Source organism: Aulonocara stuartgranti (assembly GCF_965226115.1).
Source record: "Aulonocara stuartgranti genome assembly, chromosome: 23".
Lineage (NCBI taxonomy): Eukaryota > Metazoa > Chordata > Actinopteri > Cichliformes > Cichlidae > Aulonocara > Aulonocara stuartgranti.
In genome coordinates, this window is record NC_138958.1 from 6308906 (window position 1) to 6330274 (window position 21369).

Consider the following 21369-nt stretch of genomic DNA (forward strand, 5'->3'; position numbering starts at 1 on the left):
AATTTGGGCTCTGTGTCTCAGCATGCTGGTGTTTGTGTTTGATTTCCAGTGTTTATGTTTATTATCAGCAGTGCAGGCAACTCCTCATTTATAGATTTGATCCCCAGAGAGCCAGAGAGTTCTAGTCAGCGTGGTATTCTTCATTAATATGTTGTTAACAGGAAGGTATCAGAGGAGATGTATAATGAAGTGCCGTAATTATTTTTCTGTGCTTTTTTGTGTTCCACTGGTAGCGTTTGCATGGATTGCAGTAATCTAAAAGAACCAGATGGGAAGGGTTAAGGGGGATCTATGCGGGGAGAGGTGAAAAGGATTCGGTCCACTCAGCCAATTCCACCTTTATGGCAGCAGCAGCGGCTGTGATACAGAGCTTACGGAAGCAGTTAAAGTACTTAGGCGAACTCTTCTGAGTCATGGCTCAGTCAAATCTGAACACCGTTAACAATTTACTGAGTCAGTGTGACTCACACTGACTGAAGAAATGATCATGTTCCATGACTTTGTCGAATAGACTGCAACTTTAAAAAAAACATGTTTTCTGTAACTTGTCTACGAAGTTGCGTTCAGTTTCAGAGTAGTACAATTTGTGCGTCTTGCAAACAGAGTACTACTAACAGCTAATTCAGTGTACTTTTACTGAGTACTATATCCTCTACGTAAACAATTGTAAGGTCAAACTAGGTCAATATTCTCATCTATTTTAAGTTTTATTTATAGTTGTTTTGTTTAACTTTTTCATAATATTGGTCATTTTTCTGTGTGTAACCCTGCAGTACTCCCTGTGCAACGAGCCTCTGATCGAGCTGTCCAATCCTGGAGCGAGTGGCTCAGTCTTCTACCTTACAAAGGACGATGAGTTCATCATCAAGACTGTGATGCACAAGGAGGCTGAATTCTTACAGAAGCTGCTGCCTGGATACTACATGGTAAGCAGATTGTGTGCATGACAGCGTACCTAAAATGTATATGTAACGTGCTCAAATGGGCGTGTCCCACCAAAGAAGTTCAAATGAACTGCCACAGCAGCTGTTCTTCCATGTTTTATTTATTTTCTCACTGGGATTTGGCAACTCTTTTCAGGTTTACGTTAAGTAACGCACACTAATTTCTTGTCGTCAAGACACACAGATTCATGAGCACTGGATAAAAGGCAGGGAACCCTTTGTGTACTTATGCATGTTTGTTTGAAGACACCACACTTTTTAACAAATCCATATTTTAATAGAGATGCTTTGCATGAGTCGTAGTTCAAAAAGTAACCCTTTATCTTATGCCAGGCTTTAGTGCAGCCTCTATCTGAAACAAGCTATTTAGCTCCCGTTTTTCTTTCTTTAAGGCCAGCCTGCATTTAAGGAAACTTTTATCTGATTGGCTACCCTTTTTTCACAGCTTCAGCTGACCATATTAGGGATATCTGTTCTTAATGACATCATAAAAGGCCAAGAGTAGAACGATTTGTCTATTAGCAGTCTGAAACCTGACATTTTGGCACACAGGGATTACTTCTACATGCACTGACCTCATCATTTGAAATATTGGCTATGTTGAAAAACTGTAATAAGGCATATATGGAAGAAAATAAGAAAATCGTGAATAAATAATAGGTTATTATTTATTATTATTTCATTTAAATACTAACTTCTATCCCTACGTTTTTTTTAAGCTCTCAGGTTTATGTAAGATCCTGGAAATGTTTCCTCCAAGCACAAACCTTCAAATAAAGCAGACTTAACAGCTTTTAGCTTCTGTGACTGAAACCTCAGGCCATAGGATTTCATAAGAGACTGGCTGGTGTTTTTCAGTAGCCGGATGTACTGTACTTAAGCCTAACAGAGCATGACTTCCACCAACAGTAGCCCACTCCCACCCCCTCCAAAACTTCACAGCCTCTTTCTGAAAGAAGTCAACCAGCAACAGCTCCATGTATGTCCATGCTGCTAATCCAGCCTCACAGGTTCATAGCCCTCGCCCTTGTGTTTATTAATGCACCGACAGCTGCGGGCAAAGTCCACTGCAGGAATTTGTTTAATCATTTAAGGAAGTTGAAGTCTCAGCGCATTTACTGTGACCTTTTCCATCGTTTTGGTCGTGCTCTGAAACATTTTCACAGGTGTAATTGGTCTTAAGCGAGTGGTTTAATAAAAGCGGAGAGTTTCGGGCTGTAGCCCGAGGCAAGAGAAAGGGGAGGGAGGTTTTAAAGACTCTCAGAAACACGACACAGGACAAAAAATGTATGTTTGGACATTGAGAAGTAGTTTGAGTATTGTAGACTTATCTGTATTTTAGGCAAACACATAACAGACAGCGTACAAGCAGTCATTGGTGGAGCTCCACGTCTTCAACAGCTGACTGGCTCATGGTTGTGGGCTGAAGACTCTGGCTCTGGGCAGCATGCAGACCACAGTGATGTAACTGACTTCGTGCTGCCACTTCTCTCCCCTCTGTTTATTCACACTTCTATTATATGGCTTGTCCTTCATGTTTTAATGTCTTGTCACTCTCCAAAGAGAGCCTCCTGCTGCTGTGGCTCTCTCAGCGTGATTTATTTTCCTTGATTTCCCCCTCTCGCTCTGTCTTTGTGTTTAAATCCTTCCTCTCGTTTTTCTTCTCCATCCCTCTCCTCTGCTCCCGTGCCTCACGTGTTCGTGTTGTTGGCTCGTCACCGCTCTGCCCTCGTAACGCTGACAGAAGGGTTGTGTGTGGCTGAGGGCTGAGGATGCTCTTTCTCTCTTTGCTGCTCTTTGTAGAAGCTTTTCTCATCTGAAGGTCATTCACCAAGTACCTAGTCTTTTCAGCCACATTTTCTAGTCATCCTTCATCTCTCTGGAGTCTGTTCCTCTTTCTCTCTCCTCTTGCAGTCATTTTTACCCCTGATTGCTGTGTGTTACCACTATATGGAGCAGCCCTCTGTTTCTCGCACTTCTCTCATCTTTCTAATGGGACTGAGCTGGCCCAAGTCCCAAGGTCAAAGCAGGTTTATAACTGAGGAACCAGCCAAACTAATTTGTTTGCATTGATTCTTGAAATATTTGGCATAACCTGTGATACAGAGGAAAGTACTTGCTAAAGAACTTTTTTAAAATGTCCTTGTGTGCCTTCATCTTGTTATTGCATTTGGCTTAGCCAAAAATGATCTAAAGTGCTTTGTGTCTTTTCATTTCTGTTCAGTGATAATAGTTTGACTGTGACTTTGCACAAAAAATTAAAAAAAACCCCAGTCAGATATGAATTCAGCCGATTACCCCTTGTAGCCGGACTCCTCAGGCATCGCTGCTCTCCTTCCACAGCTGTTATTTTTAGATCGCTCTGTGTAAGTCCCCTTCTCATCACTTGCACGTGAGCATCTGCAGTTCCCACTGGATCTCCTCCAGTGTATCAAAATAGTGATTCTTCAACTTGACTTACATTTCTGGGAAATGGAAGAATAGCAGGAAGCCAAATCTGGCAATCAGGTTGATTAGTAAACCAGAACTGAGTTGGAGTGGCTTCAGCTCCAGATTTTTCAGTGTGTTATTTATTGGCATACATCGCAACTCAGGTTGTTTATGCTGAATATTCTCCCTCGGGTGCCTCAGCACATTACAAATTTCACAGTGAATAACCTTGTAAATATTGAAAAAAAGAAAAAAGCAGCAAGAAACAACCTGGGTGTGCACACCAACGACCTTTACGCTGAAAACTCCTGTTTGGTCTTTAAGTCCTAGCCAGAGACAGAGCTCTTGCTATGACATATGTTCTTCGAGATGAGAGTCAAGTCAGTTTGATGCAATACATTCAGCTCAATTCAATTTTATTTACAGCAACAGTAAACTCAAGCCGGTTTATATTGTAAGGTAAAGACATTAAAATAATACAGAGAAAACCCCAGCAATCAGATGACCCACTATGAGCAAGTGCTTGACAAAGGTGGGAAGGAAAAACAACCTTGTAAAAGGAAGAAACCTATAGCAGAACTAGGATGAAGTATTACATATTAGGGCTGTTCGATATAACGATATATATCGGATGACGATATAAAAACGTCTATCGTTTCATTTTACGCTAACCTTTGTTTCGTGGTGTCGCAAAATAAACTGTTTACGGCAATATTTTTTCATCGTTTTGATGGTCACTGTAGTGGCTATATTAATTTCTTAAAGTTCTCTCTTTCTCTTATATTTAATATAACCACACTATGGACGGACTAGCGCCTGTTTTTATGCGTTGTGGTTAGCAACAACGACGGTAACAGCATGGCGTGTCCGTTTGTTTATGTTCCACATAAACCTTTCACAATAAAGCTCAAGATCCTGTTGAGACTTTTCAAAATAAACTGAATCACGTGAAAGAGCAGATTATTTACGGATGAGAAGTAAAAAAGAGCCGCCAGGTGCTAAAAAAATAAACCTTAGACTCAAACGGTAGAACAGGCTTTTCCCCGCAGCACGCCGTGTAATAAATACTCACAAAGAAAGCGGCGGCCTTTACAACTTATGTCTAAAAACGTATAGTTTCATGCATCGGTTAAAACATGCATTCGACTCCAGCTACATGACGCGCAGCTGGAAACACTTCCCGCAAGTCGAGCGGCCCGAGATTCACAGAATTTACAGAAAATGTTAAATTTTTGTGATTTATATAATTCTTATATCGGGATATGAGATTTTGGTCATATCGCACAGCCCTATTACATATTTAAATTTTTACCTACAAACCCACAAAATTTCATGATTGCAGCTCATCTTATAACTGCTGTTGAGGCATGAATCCCAAACTGAATATTAGTTTTTAGAGTCTTTTGTAGAACTGTAACCATTAATTATTTGCTTTATTTTTAATAAGTAATTCAAGTAAAACATGTAAACAAAATCACAACATAAAAATTCACATCATCGCACTGAGAATGATCAAAAACCTGTCAGTCATACTTTCATTCTGACTGTGTGCTCTGGTGGAGCATCAAAGGTTTTTGTTCTTACAGTAAATTTAAAAGCTTAAATTCCGCTTTGATACGACTCTTTCCCGAGTCGTGCTTTTTAAGTATGATTTTCTTCTCCTGTGGCTACAGAGTCCAGTAACCACTTTGATATACATGACATGGCACTGTGAGAAAAACCTTCATTTCTGTTGGCTCTCTCTGTTGTGTAATGGATCCTGGTGCGATCAGGTGGTGAATATGTAACCGTAGCCAAAGTGTGTGTACACTGAGAATCATGTGTTGTTTGTCAGTCAACTGTTTGCGTAACATGTATCAGCTATCCTCTTCCTCGTGTATGTTTCGTTCCATCACGTTCCCATGAGGAGAAAAATGCCTCTTTGTGTTCAGTGGCGTTCCTTTTTGTGCTGTTTTGAAGCTTTTATTTAAACTGAAATGGATATCATTAATCAAAAGCAACAATTTCTGTTCCAGTGTCAGAAACACTGCCTGAAGTCATACAACTTCTAAAAGATATATATATTTTTGTTACATGTGAGCTTACTGTACCTCACACATATTGTATTTCGGCTCAATCCCTCAAGGCGTCTCCTTATGGTGTTCATTTCTCATGTTCTCCCTCTTTTCTTCTCATCTCCAGAACTTGAATCAGAACCCTCGCACTTTGCTGCCCAAGTTTTTCGGCCTCTACTGTGTCCAGTCAGGTGGCAAGAACATCCGTGTGGTTGTTATGAACAATGTCCTCCCCCGCGTGGTGCGCATGCACCTCAAGTACGACCTGAAGGGCTCCACCTACAAGAGGCGAGCGTCCAAGAAGGAGAGGGAGAAGGCCAGGCCCACCTTTAAAGACCTGGACTTCATGCAAGACTTGCAGGATGGCCTGATGATGGACCAGGACACTTGCAATGCCCTGACCAAGACCCTGCAGAGAGACTGCCTGGTGAGAAATATGAATATACAGCTAAATGCAAATACTGGTTTTAGCTTTTTTACTTGTGTTTTCTGTTGAGACAGACAGGAGGGGAGGAGATGGTGAAGTTGGTTTGCTTGTTGTGATGCAGGATCCATTAAATGGCTCATAAAAAGTAATGGTAGATGAAGAAGCATATAAAAAGTCTTTAAAAAAGAAGGGTGGGGAAGCCCATGATACTCATGGTGCCCTGATCGATAAAAGAGGATGGATGAGAGTAGACAGGGGAGCTGGAATGGAAGAAAAACTTTTCTTGAGGTTATGATGTTTGGCATTCCCAGGACCCCTTTCTATAAATTAGAGCTGTGTTACGAGTACAAGGTTTAACGAGGTGTCTGGTCTTGTAGCTGGCTGGCTTTTTCTCTTGTAAATCACTGTCTGCTGTTTCCATTTACTTTACTCGGAAAGCAGTGTGTGTGCACTCACTGGCAGTCAAATACATTGTTTATCAGTGTGGGCATGCCCGTGCACCACTCTGTCTTGTGTATAGCATTAACATCTCCACGGTTATTGGTTTTATATCCCTCTTGGGGACATGTTAAAATAATAAAAAATAAAAGCTTTCAGTCAGGATTTAGAAGCTGCGTGTCTCATAGGTACTGCACACTGACAACTATCTTTGCCTGTCCTGTGCTCAGGTGCTGGAAAGCTTTAAGATCATGGACTACAGCCTGCTGCTTGGGGTCCACAACATCGACCAAGCGGAGAGGGAGAGGCAGATGGAAGGCTCCCAGGGTGACAGCGATGAGAAAAGGCCCGTGGCCCAGCAGAAGGCTCTGTACTCCACAGCCATGGAGTCCATCCAGGGGGGAGCTGCCTGCGGAGGGTCTATTGACACAGACGACACGTGAGTTTGGCCAGAGAGGAGAACAGCAGAGGCTTTTGGGAGTGCATGTCTCCGACTTCCCGCATTTATACGAGCTAACAACCTGAAGGATAAATAACAATGTTAGAACTTATTCATCTACCTTTATCTCTTACTCTCCCTCCTAAAGTTATTCTGCTTTCAGTAGTTACGCTTCTTCTCTCTCTTCAGCTCTTTGTTCCCTTTTAATGCTCACACTTGATGCGACACTTTAGTTCCTTCAAATTAAATGTAAACCATTTCAGTGCTTCAATTTCAACTGCTTTCAGCCTGAAAAGATAATTGCATTTTTTGGTGCTGCCTCTTAGAGCTTAATATACACAACTTCAGAGAAATTCAAAAGAAATTGAAGAAAATGCAAACTTCAGATCTTGCCCGTAAAGCAATCAGCGGTTTTGTGTCAGAAGTCCGAATGTTGAGTTCAGTGTAGATTAAAGGTTCAGCAGAGACTAAAACCCTGCTGACTTGCTAAGATGCAGTTAGCCTTAACAAATCGGAGTATTCATTAAAGTTCCCTAATACTCTATAGTCTTAGATTTAAGTAGAAAGAAACCAACATTTCCTGCCTTTATAGGCTTATTCTCATAAGCCAAATTTCTGGTAGAAACATCATCTGACTCTGAAATCTCATTAAATCAGATTCTCTGTCACAAGTTTAAAAGGCACTGAAGGTACAGGGTATGAGTGTATTCACATTGCAGAGAAGCACTTATGGGATTATTTAGTCAAAGGTGAATGCCTGGATGCCTGCAGTTACCTGAATGAGCTGTAGGAATAGCAGAAGACTGCAAAGATGAACCAGACCCGATGCTGTCATCCTCTCCACAGCTGGGGTTCACATTTCTGTTCAGTTAAACCCAACCATGAGTCGTACGGCTTTAAATCTAGATACATTTATTTTGAATAAGTGTTGTAGTTTGACATTAAATGTTGTTTTACTCACAAAGAACACATCCCAAAGCTGACTAATGATGATAAGAAAGAGAAAAATAAATCAAATAAACTCTGTGGAGAAGCTGATGGCTGGAGATTAATGGCACCCAAACCTGCCACATTTCATTTTAGCTTTACTTCTCTTCTCCTTTTAGGATGGGCGGTATCCCCGCCGTTAGCGGAAAAGGAGAAAGGCTTCTTCTCTTCATCGGAATCATCGACATCTTGCAGTCTTACAGGTGATCATCTTAGAAATCAGCCAAACGTCTGTATGATGCTGACATAAATAATGTGTACATGCTGTACACTACTGCCACAGTGTTTTGTACTAAAACACCTTTAAGTTCATTAGGTTTATTCATGTTTGCCATGCCAACTTTGTTTTTGCAGGTTAATCAAGAAACTGGAACACACGTGGAAGGCTTTGGTTCATGATGGGGTGAGGTTTTTAGCTTTTGGGTTTCTTTCCTGAGCTTCGACATTGTAAGAGGGTTTATTGGCACAAAATGTCAATTTTCTGTCAGCTTACCTGCCTGACTCATTATTTCTCCATCCACATGGCTAAACCTGTAAATCCACACCTATCCCAGACTAACCCTATAAAGTTACAGGGCAGTGTCACAGAGTGGTGAAGTTTTTTCTTTTTCTTTTATTTATTTAACCTTTATTTAACCAGGAGGATCCTATTGAGATTAAAAACCTGTTTCAAGGGAGACCTGGCCAAGATAGGCAGCAGCAAGTCTCTCACAGTTACTCAATTAAACACAGGCAGCAACAACACACGTGAAAAAAGAAATGAAAAATCAAATAAAATAAAGATAGAATTAAATAAAATTCAGTTAAAATGACAAACAATCTAATTGAAACTGTTGCTTGTTATGGACTTGGCCTCAGGGACTCTTAGTTTTGCTTTAAAAGCACTAAATGAAATCAAATTAATTCAGTTATTTTCCAGTTCTGCAGTTCATTCCAAGTCAAGGGTGCTAAATGGACAAAAGCTCTTTTGTGCATAGAAGTCTCAAACATTCTGCTGATTCGATAACATTGAGTCAATACAGAGCTTCAAGCCTCCTCTGGCATTAACATCAGCACAAAAATTGTATAGTATTTTTTTTCTCTCTTATTTCTTTTCTAAATGTACTTGTATATTGTTCACATGTTGAAATAAATTACCAATCAATCAATCAATCAATCAATCAGGGAGCTTCATGGCATGGGTTTCCACAGCTGAGAAGCTCCTGTACTGTGTAGCTGACTTGTAGTTTTGTCCTTTGTCCTGTGCTCATGATAGATTATCCCACATATACTCCAGAGTTCACTTATGCAGGCCATCCGGGTATATCTTAGCCTTTAGCACACATCCCAAGAACGACACCATGGAGTTACATCTTCAGTCCACTCATATTTTAAAAGTTCAATAGCTCCGTAATTTCAACATTAATCTGTTGTTTATTGTATGTAAAGTGTTATTTACTAATTTATTTATAAAACCATAGGTATATCTCTCCTCCACTACCACTACTAAAACAACGTAACTCTGAGGAAAACACTGTCTGTTGCTCATTCTGAAAAACATGTGGGCCTTAAAACTGTAATGCCGTAGAAACACTTTATTATTAGCAAATTGCAACCACATTCATTTAAGTAGCGTTATTTCCATAAACAGAGCCATTAAGATCAGCAGCTGCCTACACACAGTATTTTATATTTTGTTCTGCCAAGTCTGATTTTACAGGGAATCTGATACAGAAAGATTTACAGCACAAAACAGAAGATCAGTCCCATGAATCTCCCCGCCTCCTTTCTTTACTCCAAGCTCCCACTCCGAAACACCCTGACAAGCGAGACGTGTGGGAGAGCAAACAGCGTCCTGTTCGTCACTGTTGCTGACGACAATGGATCCTCAGCACGACCTCCGAGCCACACGCAACATTACATATTGAGCAACAGTGATGCTGAAACAAAAAAAGCTAATAACTGAGATTCTCTCTCTTCATTGCTTCCGCCGCCCCTACTGTCCTCTGTCTCAAACCAAACACCAAGTGTCATCTGTCAGTCTGCTGGTGTTGTCTTATCTCCGTCTGCTGAAACATAAATAATGAAGAGTTGGGTCTGTAGCCTCGTCTGACTGTGTTTCTGCGTGTTTGTAGCAGGTGTTGTTCACTCGTGTGGTTTGGCCCAGAGAGAAGAATTACTGAAATGGGTCACTGAAGAACACAGACAGTTTTAATCTACTGCGAGCACCAGTTTGATCATTTTATTCATGCACCATTTGTCTCATTAATCTCTCTGTCTCTCCCTCAGGACACTGTATCGGTCCACCGGCCAGGATTCTATGCCGACAGATTCTTGAAGTTCATGAGCACCACAGTTTTCAAGAAGAGCTCCTGTGAGTTTCATTTAAGAAGTTGCCATAGGTAGAGAGAAGGAGAGAGCCACACACCAGGGTTTTGTTGCTTTCAGTGTCGAGTCTTGATAGAAAAATCAGATACAGCAGCTGAAAGATTTTTTAGTTCATATCATTTTAGGAAAATAGATCTGTTGGATCTCTATTTGCACTGCTTTTAAGCATTTTGTAAAGAGTACACAGGGTATGTGCATGAGATTTTCAGCCTTGGTTAGCTAAGGTTAGATTTAAGCAGAGGGGGTTGTTAATCAGTTCTAGCTGCTTTGGTGCTAATAAAATTAAAAGCAGGCATACGGGAGGGGTAACAATGAGACGACCCCCAAAACGGGAATGGTTTTACAGGTGGACACCCCTGACATTTTATGCCCCCCTAGTCTTTTCTGACCGTTTCTGACTCTTGGGCCTGAGAGCCCTGTGCTCACTGCCTGGCAGTGTGCAGCCTGATTGGCAGAATTGGCAGGTCCACCTCTGGTGTCCTGTGATTTTCACAGATGAGAGCAGGTTCACCCTGAGCACATGTGATAGATGTGAAAGGGTCTGCAGAAGCCGTGGAGAATGTTAAACTGCCTGTTCGGGACGCCCTGTTTGGTGGTGGGTCAGTGATGGTCTGGGGAGGCATGTCCATGGAGGGAGAGCCATGATCCATGAGATCCAAGGAGATCTCCGTGGACACCATCCGTCACCTCCTTAGGACCGTACTCTAACACTGTCAGGCATGCATTCAAGCACTTGAGGTCTATACAAACTAATGAGCACCATTCTGAGTTGCTGCTATGAAATTTCACCAAAATGGACTGCATCATTTTTTTCACTTTGATTTTTGCGATGTCTTTGAATTCAGCCCTGTGTAGGTTGGTAATTTTCATTCCCATCATAGAATGTCACATCATTCTGTGGCAACATAACCCAGTGCCTATCAGTATAGATATCCAACGAGAATCTACCCCACTGAAATATGTGTTTTCAGAGTGTTCCATGTTTTATAAGAGTTTACATTCATTTATATATGTTCAGAAATGGTGTATGTAGTCGCGATGTTTGCTTGAAATCCCAATTTCCTGTTTCTGCTAAACCCAAACAAATTCCTAACCTAAAGTGATTTTCTCAGGAATTAAAAGGGAAAATAAAGAAACAATATAATGGTCACTAAAAACAAACACAGAACAAGTTCCCGAAAAGGTCTTTAAAAAGTAAAAATTAATTTCAGACTTCATACATAGATAGATAGATAGATACAGAGAGAGAGAGAGAGATCATAAAAACTGTCACTTAAAGGCTGTGTATACTGTAAGCTAAATACCCCAAACTACACAACACACAGGTTCATTACTGTAAATAAAAGCCTTATTGTAAATTATTCCTCAGCTTTGAAGTCCTCTCCGTCAAAGAAGGGTCGTGTGTCCTTGACGGTGCCCAAGTGTGGTGGTCCTGGTGCAGCTTGGTCAGCCAGCCAGCTGACCTCTGAGAGAGACGAGAATATCTACGACCTGAGAGGAGCTCGCAGCTTCCCAACGCTGGAGGACGAGGGTAAATACACTGCATGCTGTGTGTTATGATAAAATTAACAAAGATGGAACACGGTATATAGTTTTACAACAGCATATTCCATCCATCCATCCTTTCTCTACCATGTATATGTGGCTGGGTTGCGGGGGCAGTAGCCTAACAGAGAAACCCAAACTTCACTCTCCCCGAAAAAAACCTTCGACTCATCCGGGGGAACACTGAGGTATTCCCAGGCTGGCTGACAGATATAATTTCTCCAGCGTGTCCTGTCTTTGCCCTGGGGCCTCCTCACAGTAGAACATGCTCAGAACACCTCGCCCAGGAGGCATCCAAGGAGGAAAATGCCAAAAAAAAAGATTGCTGACAGGTGCCAGCTCTCTCCAAGATAAACTGTAATGACTGTACCTGTGTCTGTCCACCAGGGAGACCAGATCTTCTTCCATGTACTCCTCCATCATTCGAGGAGGCCACTACCGCATCAATTGCCACTACACTCTCCTCCACCACCTCTTTGTCCATTCCTGAGAGATCTCCCTCTGACACGGCCGAACACCCCCGCTACAGGTACTAACACACACACACATCTTTTAAAACATTTATTTATTAGATGGTCACAGGGAATCCATCTGTTCACTGCCCTTTTAATTATACATGAGCTTATAAATATTAAAGTTCATATATGGGACAGTTAACACTGTAATTAATGGCTTTGTTATGCTTTAGTCTGAAATATAACTGGTTTTATTTCCAAACTCTTATTTCTTAAACTTAAGCTTAAAGTTGTGTTGTCAGAATTCACCAGTGTGAGCCTTAAAGCATGTTGCTCTTACTGACTGTGTTTCCTCTGTCTTCAGGAGGCACACGCAGTCGCTTAGCCATGATGGGAGGTGAGTCTGAGTCCAGAGTCACAAAATGTACTAGGCCCGTTTTTCCTCCTCGTGTGTGTGTTTTGGCGTTTCATTTCCTCTGCGTGTTTTTCTTTTTATATGAGGCTGCTTGTGTTTTCAGGACCCAGGAGGAGCTGCGTGTGCGTGAGGAGGATCAGCAGACCATCACAGTGGAGGTGGAGCTGAAGAGACACGACAGTGAGCCCACCATCTCTATTCCTCAGCCCTCACCTGAAATCAGGTACTCAAACAACACAAGGATAAACACTATGTAAACACAAGTCATCCTCAAACTTAGACTTAAAATCTGATGTTGGAGAGACGAATGCGCTTCTTGTCAGTTGATTTACAAGAACAAAACATCAGAAACACACTTGTAACCTGTGTATTCACATAACACTGAGTTTAATTAAATATCCTAAACCTGTGCCAACATCGACTTTTACATCGTTGGTCAGCCAGCTGCAAAACATGTTTAAGATTTTTCGATAGATACCAGGAACCTTTGGAGGAACTTTTGGTGGCACGTTTTACACCACAGACGTGCTAAAGGGGAAAGGAGCAAAAATGTGATTTACGTGACTCTGAACATGGCATGGTTGTTGGTGCTGGGACTTTCCCACACAAACATCTCTAAGGTTTGCAGAGAATGGTCCAAAAGAAGGGGTGCTTAGTACTAACTGAGCATCGTTTATATACCAAAGTCTACTTTTGCATTCTTGCTGACCGTGTCCATCTCTTTATGACCACAATGTGACCATCCTCTGATGGCTGCTTCAAGCATCGTGTCACAAAAATCATCTTTATCACCTGTTGAGAGAAAACAAGCAAAAAAAGAACATGTACTGTACTCAAATAGTCTCCACAGTAAACATATTTTGATGTGGTGGAACGGGAGGTTTGCATCATGAACGTGGTATCCACACTGGTTTATCCATCACATACACACATTAATGGATGCATTGGGGTTCATTTAGAGTTCAGTGTCTTTCCCATGGACACATGCAAACTAGTGCAGCTTGGGGTTCATTATTTCATGGTTCCCATCTTTATTCTATCTGTTGGCCTCACCCAGAGTTAGGGGGCGGCACGAACCAATGCTTTGGTCTAAAGTTTATTCTTTAAGCAAGCGTTTCTCAGTACCTGTAAACGGACTAAGTATTTGTATACTTTTAAAAATATCCTCATTTAAAATAGATAAAAACGATGTAATACAGCTGCTACCTGGCATGTTGCCATATTAGTCCCACAAAATGCTTAATGATGAATATTTTCCACCATGCACAAAACAGACCATTATGAATAAAAGAAACAAAGTCACAGCCTCTGTCCTTTTCACTGTAAACGACAGAAAGACGTGAAAGAAAGAGGCAGCTCTTATCATACATGTGACCCAAATACAGAAAGAGCTAGAACGAGGCTCCTCTATTACCGCAATATGACTCAGTTTGACACCATACTATAAATAACCTGCTGCCTGTGTCTCAGCAGGACTTAGCCAGCTGTTAGGTAAACACACCTCACCTGTCTCACACACACACAAACACACACACACAGTGGAACACAGAGAAACACTGAAAGCAGCTTAACCCATTTGTTCATGAGGTCAGGGTTCTCTTGTTATGGGGAAATAAATGCTGCAGGTGAATTTAGGGGCATGCATCTATAGTAATTAGGTTATGAGAGAGTGCCCACATGCATACATAAGGAGTGTTTATCTCCTGTTTTTTTAAATGGGAACATGGTGCAGACACTAAATCCAAAAAACCCAAACATGGGGGAAACGATCAGAAAAAGTAGGGTAGTGGGTCGGGAAGCTTTCACGCCTGAGGCTACCGCCCATAAAGCTGCGATTATCCCACACTTTGTATATTTTAAAATGTTTCTGATTAACTAGATTGGATTGCATGTTAGTTTTAATTTCAAGGTGAAACAAAGAGAGTTAGAGCAACACTTTATGCCGCTCTGGATTTTGAAAACAAAAACTAAATAACTTTCATTTTTACAGACTTAAACAGACGTAATGTAAACACGGTGGAGTTTTCCTGGAGTCAGGTCAGTGGAGATTGGGGTGCGGTTGCCGAGGGAAGCCAACTGAATAATTGGGTTTGATGGTGAGAAGGCAGTGGCTAGACATAAGGCCTGGGGGTCTGGAAAGAGCTGGCGGGGAGGAAGGAAGGGGTGGCGAGAGCAGCCGAGACAGTGATAGGCGAATGGATTAACTGCCTCAACGCTCCTCTGAGAAGCTGCTTCTAACACACCTGCAGCTTTGGAAATGGGTTGGATGGAGGTGAGAAGGCCGACATGAAGTGGAGAAATTGTATATTTAATTAGAAGATGAAAAGAAAAGATAAATATAAGGAGCAATTTGTGAAGAAGGCAGGCAGAAAAAACTGTGTAGTGAAACATTTTGTGTAAAAAATAAATAAATAAATAAAAAGAAAGAGGTGGGGTGAAATGGGCTGAGACGAACTGAGTAAGGGAGCATCTTTTTGCATGGCAACAATCATCCCGTCTCCCCTCGTTTGTTCAGCCATTCAGTTCTTCACTTGGAGATGCCAAGTCTCCTTTTTTTGCTTGCTTGGCCTGCTGCCGGGCTTTTCCTCTGGTGGAGCTAAACTCAAACACAGAAGCTGAGAAAGCAATGTGGATGTGCCTAAATCCTTCCTAATAGTCGATGATCTGGCCAGGAACAATAAAGGATTGTGGCAGCACACAGCCAGCTGGCAAATCTTTAAGCTTAAGCATCTAAACCACAAACACCCCCACCGCACATATACGCACAGCTGTTGAATTTTCTCTAATAGCTTGGTCCCACTCTTCTGCCCTGCTGCTGGAAAGTGGCTTATGGCAAGTGACCCAATTAATGGCTCTTAACGGCTGTGGGTCTGTGTGTAGGTGGATGTGCAGGCAGATTTGTTTCTGCTCTTGTTAAAATACATTAATACATAAAGTGAGGTGAATTGAACAGGATGCAACATTTTTATAAATACCTGAAACTGTGTGCTGCACTTTGACCACATAGTTACGCTCTTCTTGAATCAAAGTAATCCAATTGTGCTTGTCTGCATACATATAAAAGAACTATTAACAGCTAATTTAATGCTGCCAATTGGAGACCCTCTCCCTGCATTCATTTTCTAACAATACAACATTCGTTTTTCCACAGTGACGTTCAGGAAGTAGCCGGCACAGACGCTCTAGACGGTGCCGCAGCAGAACCTTCAGGCTCTTTGTCAGCACCTGAGGCTGCCTCCTCTGCATCATCATCTGCCCTAGCTGCTTCCTCCTCCCCGGGGCCACCCAAAGAAGCCACATACAGCCCAAAGGAGGCGGTGGCAGTGGAAGCAGACAGGGCCAGCCAGGTGTCCGGTTCAGGGTGCACCAGTCAGGCTTCGGTTGATGACGACGACGATGTGCCAATCACAGATATCTACTTTGTAAGTACAAACATACCCTCGGACATGTGCAAACACAAAGCAGCAGCTTTCATCACTTCTCTAATCTTTTAGTTTGGCTTTGTTTTTTTAGCCATCACATCATCACGTCAGAGTCGGTGTATCTTAACTGAATAGACTGAATTGTTTGACGCTGTCCTACAGATGCGCTAACACGTAGACTACAGGAAAGGAGCGGAGGATCAGGCTGGTACGGGAAAAAGAGTGTGCGCAGCTCTTGTTTGCAGTGTGTGGTGCTTTCAGCTAATCGAAATGTTTTGGGAAACATTTTGCTTTCTTGCTGGAGGCAAGTTATAAGACTGATATCTGTTATCCTGTTTTTAATGCTCAGCTTAGTCTGTTGGCATTAGATTAGTGTTTAGATGTGAGAGTCGAGTTACTCGTCTCATCTACCTCTTAGCAAGAGGCATATTTCCCAAAATGTTTTCTTTAAACACAGGTGTGCGCTTTGGTTTGGAGTGTTTGCTGAGTGATATTAGAGTGATGTATACCTTCACTTTGTTGCTCCCGTCTCAAATGATCTCGAGCCAACCTTCAGACACACACACACACTCACAGGATTTTTCTAAATAACATTTAAAGCTTTTTTTCCCCCATTTTCATCTGCTCAGTCTCAGTACTGTCAGATAGTATTGTGCTAGCAGTCTACCCAAAAGCGTAGCTATAAATGAATGTATGAGCATCGGGTGAAGGAGAGCAGAGCTAGTGATCACAGTTACAGATAGAAACGTTCTCACTTGGCCTGTCAGGAATTAAACACCTTCTAATGTGGCTTTGAGAAACTTTAATGACCAACAGGTTAGTCTGTGAGCTCCCTCAGTAATTTAACAGCCTTCTCATCTACCCGGCTGTGGCTGACGCCCATTACAAGCTTCAAAAGCAGGAGATCCTCTCTCTGTGCACAGCAGCAGGGGGTCTGTAGCACTGCGTGACAAAAAGTGACACTACACACATCCTGAAGTGTAACTACAAAGAAGCATGCCACAGGCAGAGCGCTCAGAAGGGACTTCATGGAGTGGCAAAGAGCTTGTTGTTCTATTAGCTGCTGATGAAATGCCAACAACACAAACTACAGTATAAAAGGAGTACGGACAAGTGTGTTTAGACTGGATTTGTACCACAATACTCAGTTTAGCCTTTCGTCTTTTTGTGCTCTCCTCTCGCTCTGAAGAATAAATAGGATTTCTGCATGATTGCCCAAAAGGCTTGTTCCAATCTTAAACACTTCAGGTGCTGCTCCGGTTCATTCACACATGAAGAGCAAGACACGTGTTTCGGAAATTATTTCTCAGAAGTTTCAAATGAAATTATTAACATGCTACAATCTGGAGCAGTGTTTAAATGCCTAATGTCTAAAATGAAATCAAATGAAATCAAAATTTATTTCTATAGCATAATAATTATTATTATTATTGAATAATAATACAACAAAGTTGACCAAAGTGCTTCACGGTCGGTCAGAGCAATAGCATAAGACAGAATAAAAAACAGTTAAAAGGAGGGCAGGAAACAATATGGGTAAACAGCATAACTAGCCACGAAATAACAAACTAGTTTGAATCAAAAGCCAGACAAAATAATAAGTTTTAAGATGCAATTTAAAAGACTGGATGGACTCCGAGGACGGAATATAAGGAGGGAGGTTATTCCAGAGTCTGGGTGCTACGATAGCAAAGGCCCGATCACCTCAGGACCTCAGATGAGACCTTGGTTGCGTCAGGTGCATTTGATTGGAAGATCTATGTCCTCTATTAGGAATATACAAATGGAGGAGTTCACATAGATAGCTGGGAGCCAAATTGTTTAGAATTTTAAAGGTAAATTGATACAGTGCAAGTTGGCTAAAACTGGTGTGATCATAATTTCTAGTGTCAGTTAAGAGACGCGCAGCTGGATTTTGAACTAACTGGAGCCGGTGACTAGGAGAATATGGGAGGCCCGAGTAGAGAGAATTACAGTAGTCCAATTTGGAAGTGATAAAAGCACGAATGAGCTTTTCAAGGTCCTTCAAGGGAAGGCATGGCTTTGCTTTAGATAGATCAAGATCACACTCAGGTCTGTTGGGACTACAGAAAATATCCGTTTACATCACTCCTATAAAAATATCTCTTTAATCTGATTTTCTGCACATTTTGATTTGCTTATTTTAACACGACCAAATTATGGGAACGGTTTTTACTCGAGAAAATCAATATGAATTAGATTTCAGTGCTTGTGAGATTTGTTCCATCATTTCTGCAAGGAGGAGCGAATTGTGATGCATAAAAACCCAGTTTATCATCCCAAGACTCTGTTTAATAGTCTATCAAGCTGCTGGAACAATTTAATGGTTTTAAATTGTAGATTTTCCAGAGATGGAAATTAAGTATATGTCTGAATTTTGAAGATTTGTCAGCATTTAAGCTTGTGTAGTTCCCCATTAAAAAACAGCACAGCTGCGAGACTGAAAAGAAGAGATTGATTGGGAGTTTAGTTTTTATGATTCACATCCGTACTCACATCATATGTTTGTTTCTCTTCTTTTGCTCACTCTCATTTCTGTTGCCTCTCATGTCCACCCCATTAACCCGTTACACCTCTTCGCTCAAACGTTCAGTTTTTTGCCATTCCCTTTCCACCTCACATCCTTTGTTTACTCCCTCCATGCGCTCTCTCTTATTTCACATGTTCTCATTATTGTGATTTTCTTCAGAAGCCATAATGAAAGTGGCGAGATGGTGTTGTTGTATGCAAGCGGGAAATGAAAACAGAGGCGGCAGCCAAACACGTGAATCTAGCTGTGACCATCGACTTATCCAGTGTATCCGCGCCTTTTCCATTTTCACCCCAGCATGCTTCCTTTTTTTATCGTCAGTGTTTTATTTTGAGTTTCCCTCCTCGCCCCGTGTCCCCCTCCACCCTATTTTCAGCTTTTCATCTGTCTTTGTTTGTCCATCTGTCATGTACCTCTGCTGTTGTCAGTTTCCTGATGGGAGGACCTGGGTGGTCTCTCCTTTCCGACAAAGGAGGAAATGCCAGTCTGGTCAGCCAGTAAGTGAGATATAAGTTAGACAGCAGTGGCCTTGTAACAGTAGCTGTTCCCGTTGTTAGGCTATATTTGATTGCAGTGTTGAGAGGAAACAAGGTTTTTTGGATTGTTGTGATTTATCAACTGATTATGTTGTTTTGTGATCATGTTGAAACTAAAGAACAAAACCTGTTCACAGCAGGTTAAAAAAGTGACAGGAAGCTTCTTATTTGACAGTTTCTTTTATATTCATCTTCTTTTGAGTATTTGTTTCCTCACTCACTGACAGCTTGCTTTATTTCTCTTTGCACCTGTGTAGTTAGTGTGTTTATTGCAATGTGCTGAGCTTTGTGTGTGTGTAAATATACATGTGCAAGCGTGTGAGTGTGTGACATCCACCTCCATCCCTGTTACCTGTTGCCGTGTTGCAGCGGCTTCCCTATCTTAAAGGGCTGGTACCCCGAGAATGATAATGGCGAGACTTTTTAGAGACTCTAAACAACACTGAGTTCAAACGAACAACAACAACACATAAAACAAAAGACATGTTTGCTTGTTGGAAAAGGGGAAAAAGACATCTTGTTCCCTTGCTTTTCTTTGACGAGGATGCTTTCTGTGTCTGTGTCTGAATGTCCCGGCATCCTGGCTACCCCCCGCTCGCCATTCCCATCTCCTTCCTTCTCGCTCCTCATACTTCCCGCTTGGATGATTTAGCAGCTCATCCCTTGCTTTGCTCCCCAGGACTTAGTCCAAATGTTACAAAACACCAAGACATGTGATTCAGGCACACATCACTGAGGTTCATCTTTATATTTACATGTTTACAGCATTTTTTTTGGTTTGTTTTTGTATAAGATATTAACATCATGTTCAATTCAGCCAGGATGAACACATCCTTCCAAACACTTTCAACGTTCACACTCTCCAGTATGTCTCAACAACATTCCTCCTTAATGCATCCCTAATTTTCATTTCCTGTCTTGTCTTTTCTCCTGTGATCTCCTGTGTCTTTCTCTCCTGCCTGCCCCTGCTGCTTGTCTCTGTGCCTCTGGCCTTTCCTCTGTCCCTCTGGCCCCCTCTGCTGTGGTGGGTGTGTAAAAACAGCCTCCAGAGGACAGGACCTGGGTGTACTCTCCGCTACACTATGGCTCAGAGTCTAAGGCCCTGCCAGATGGGGATTGGGAAAGAGAGACAGTAAGTGAGATGCATCGGACTAAAATATGAAGCACAGAAAGTTTCCCCCAGAAGTGGAATGAAATTTGTTCGGGACCATGTTTGGGTTTGTTCTTAGGGAAGGATGAGCTGTAACGCTACACTCTGCACGAAGCTGCTACAGTAAATGTAGGCAAAGCTTCTCAGGTCCCAAAGTCCATTACTATTTCAAGAGTACACTTGGTCTGCGTCCAGAAACCCACTCCTACATTACAGCATTCATTGTTCATTGACAAATGGGTGGAAATGGTCATCGACTGCCTCTGTGATCATTTAGTCCACGACCAGCCATCCCGCGTCCCTCCAACAACAAGCTGCTCAGACTTTAACACACACATCCATCGGCTCATGTGTCACCAGAGCGCCATGGCTCATTCTGCTTAAGCCGTTTAGACTAACCTGACAAGTTGCAATTTATTGAACATCAAAACCCGGTTTCTAGTTATTCAGTCAGTCGGAGGCAATGTGATGAGTTCTTTTGAGTTTATGAGGAACGAGTTTATTTTCTGGTTTAAGTTTATATTTAAATACTACCGAATTTAACAGTTATGTAAATTAGACAAATAAGTCACTCAAACTTATGCAAATTTAAAGTCAGAATGGCGTTTAGGTCACTTTAGTTTGGGTTTGTTAACTTTACGAGGTGTTTGTGAGCCAGTCTACTTTGTTAATGTCGCTTTAATGCAAAAGCGACATTAATCTGTTTTTTTTCCCAACTCATTTTGTTTTTCCATCTGCTTCTCACGCTAGACCTTTCTTTACTAAGTAGCCCCCCCCCCCCCCAAAAAAAGACAAAACATAAACAAATCTACTATTTTTTTTAAAAAGGCAGAAAACAAAAATCAACAGCTCATACAACACAGAGCTCCACTTTCTTATTGTAAACGTAAGATGTCAGTATAATTTGGCCAATTACACTCCATCAGTGTGACATCATCATGTGACTAGAGTCATGTGACTGAAAATGCAGCATCATTGTCTAATGAAGAGCAGCAATGCTCGAATGACAGATTTTGACCCCATCAGCTGCATATAAAGCCTCAGTCATACCTAGAGCCTAAAGACCAGTCAGCGAATCCCTGGCAACAAGCAGTCGCTAGGGAAAATTCAGCTCAGTTCAATTCAGTTTAACAGTCTGCCAAAAATGTTTATCCCCAATCAGTTGATGAGGGGTTGCTGAAGGTTGCTAGCACTAAGTGAAATAAGGTG

General features: G+C 41.7%; 1 protein-coding gene across 3 annotated transcripts in view; it reads left to right on the forward strand.

Moving 5' to 3' along the window:
• Nucleotides 1-21369, forward strand: part of pip5k1ca (phosphatidylinositol-4-phosphate 5-kinase, type I, gamma a) — a 52620-nt gene that overhangs the window by 27284 nt on the left and 3967 nt on the right. Inside the window, exons 6-18 of one of the 3 annotated variants that reach the window (XM_082525522.1) lie at nt 774-926; nt 5556-5855; nt 6524-6732; nt 7839-7922; nt 8074-8122; nt 9988-10072; nt 11456-11617; nt 12019-12160; nt 12451-12483; nt 12605-12724; nt 15653-15923; nt 18903-18971; nt 20053-20142. In XM_082525522.1, the coding sequence (XP_082381648.1) occupies nt 774-926; nt 5556-5855; nt 6524-6732; nt 7839-7922; nt 8074-8122; nt 9988-10072; nt 11456-11617; nt 12019-12160; nt 12451-12483; nt 12605-12724; nt 15653-15923; nt 18903-18971; nt 20053-20142 (1767 nt within the window). The remainder of the gene's footprint in view (nt 1-773; nt 927-5555; nt 5856-6523; nt 6733-7838; nt 7923-8073; nt 8123-9987; nt 10073-11455; nt 11618-12018; nt 12161-12450; nt 12484-12604; nt 12725-15652; nt 15924-18902; nt 18972-20052; nt 20143-21369) is intronic. The other 2 variants (XM_082525523.1, XM_082525524.1) reach the window with 2 other exon arrangements.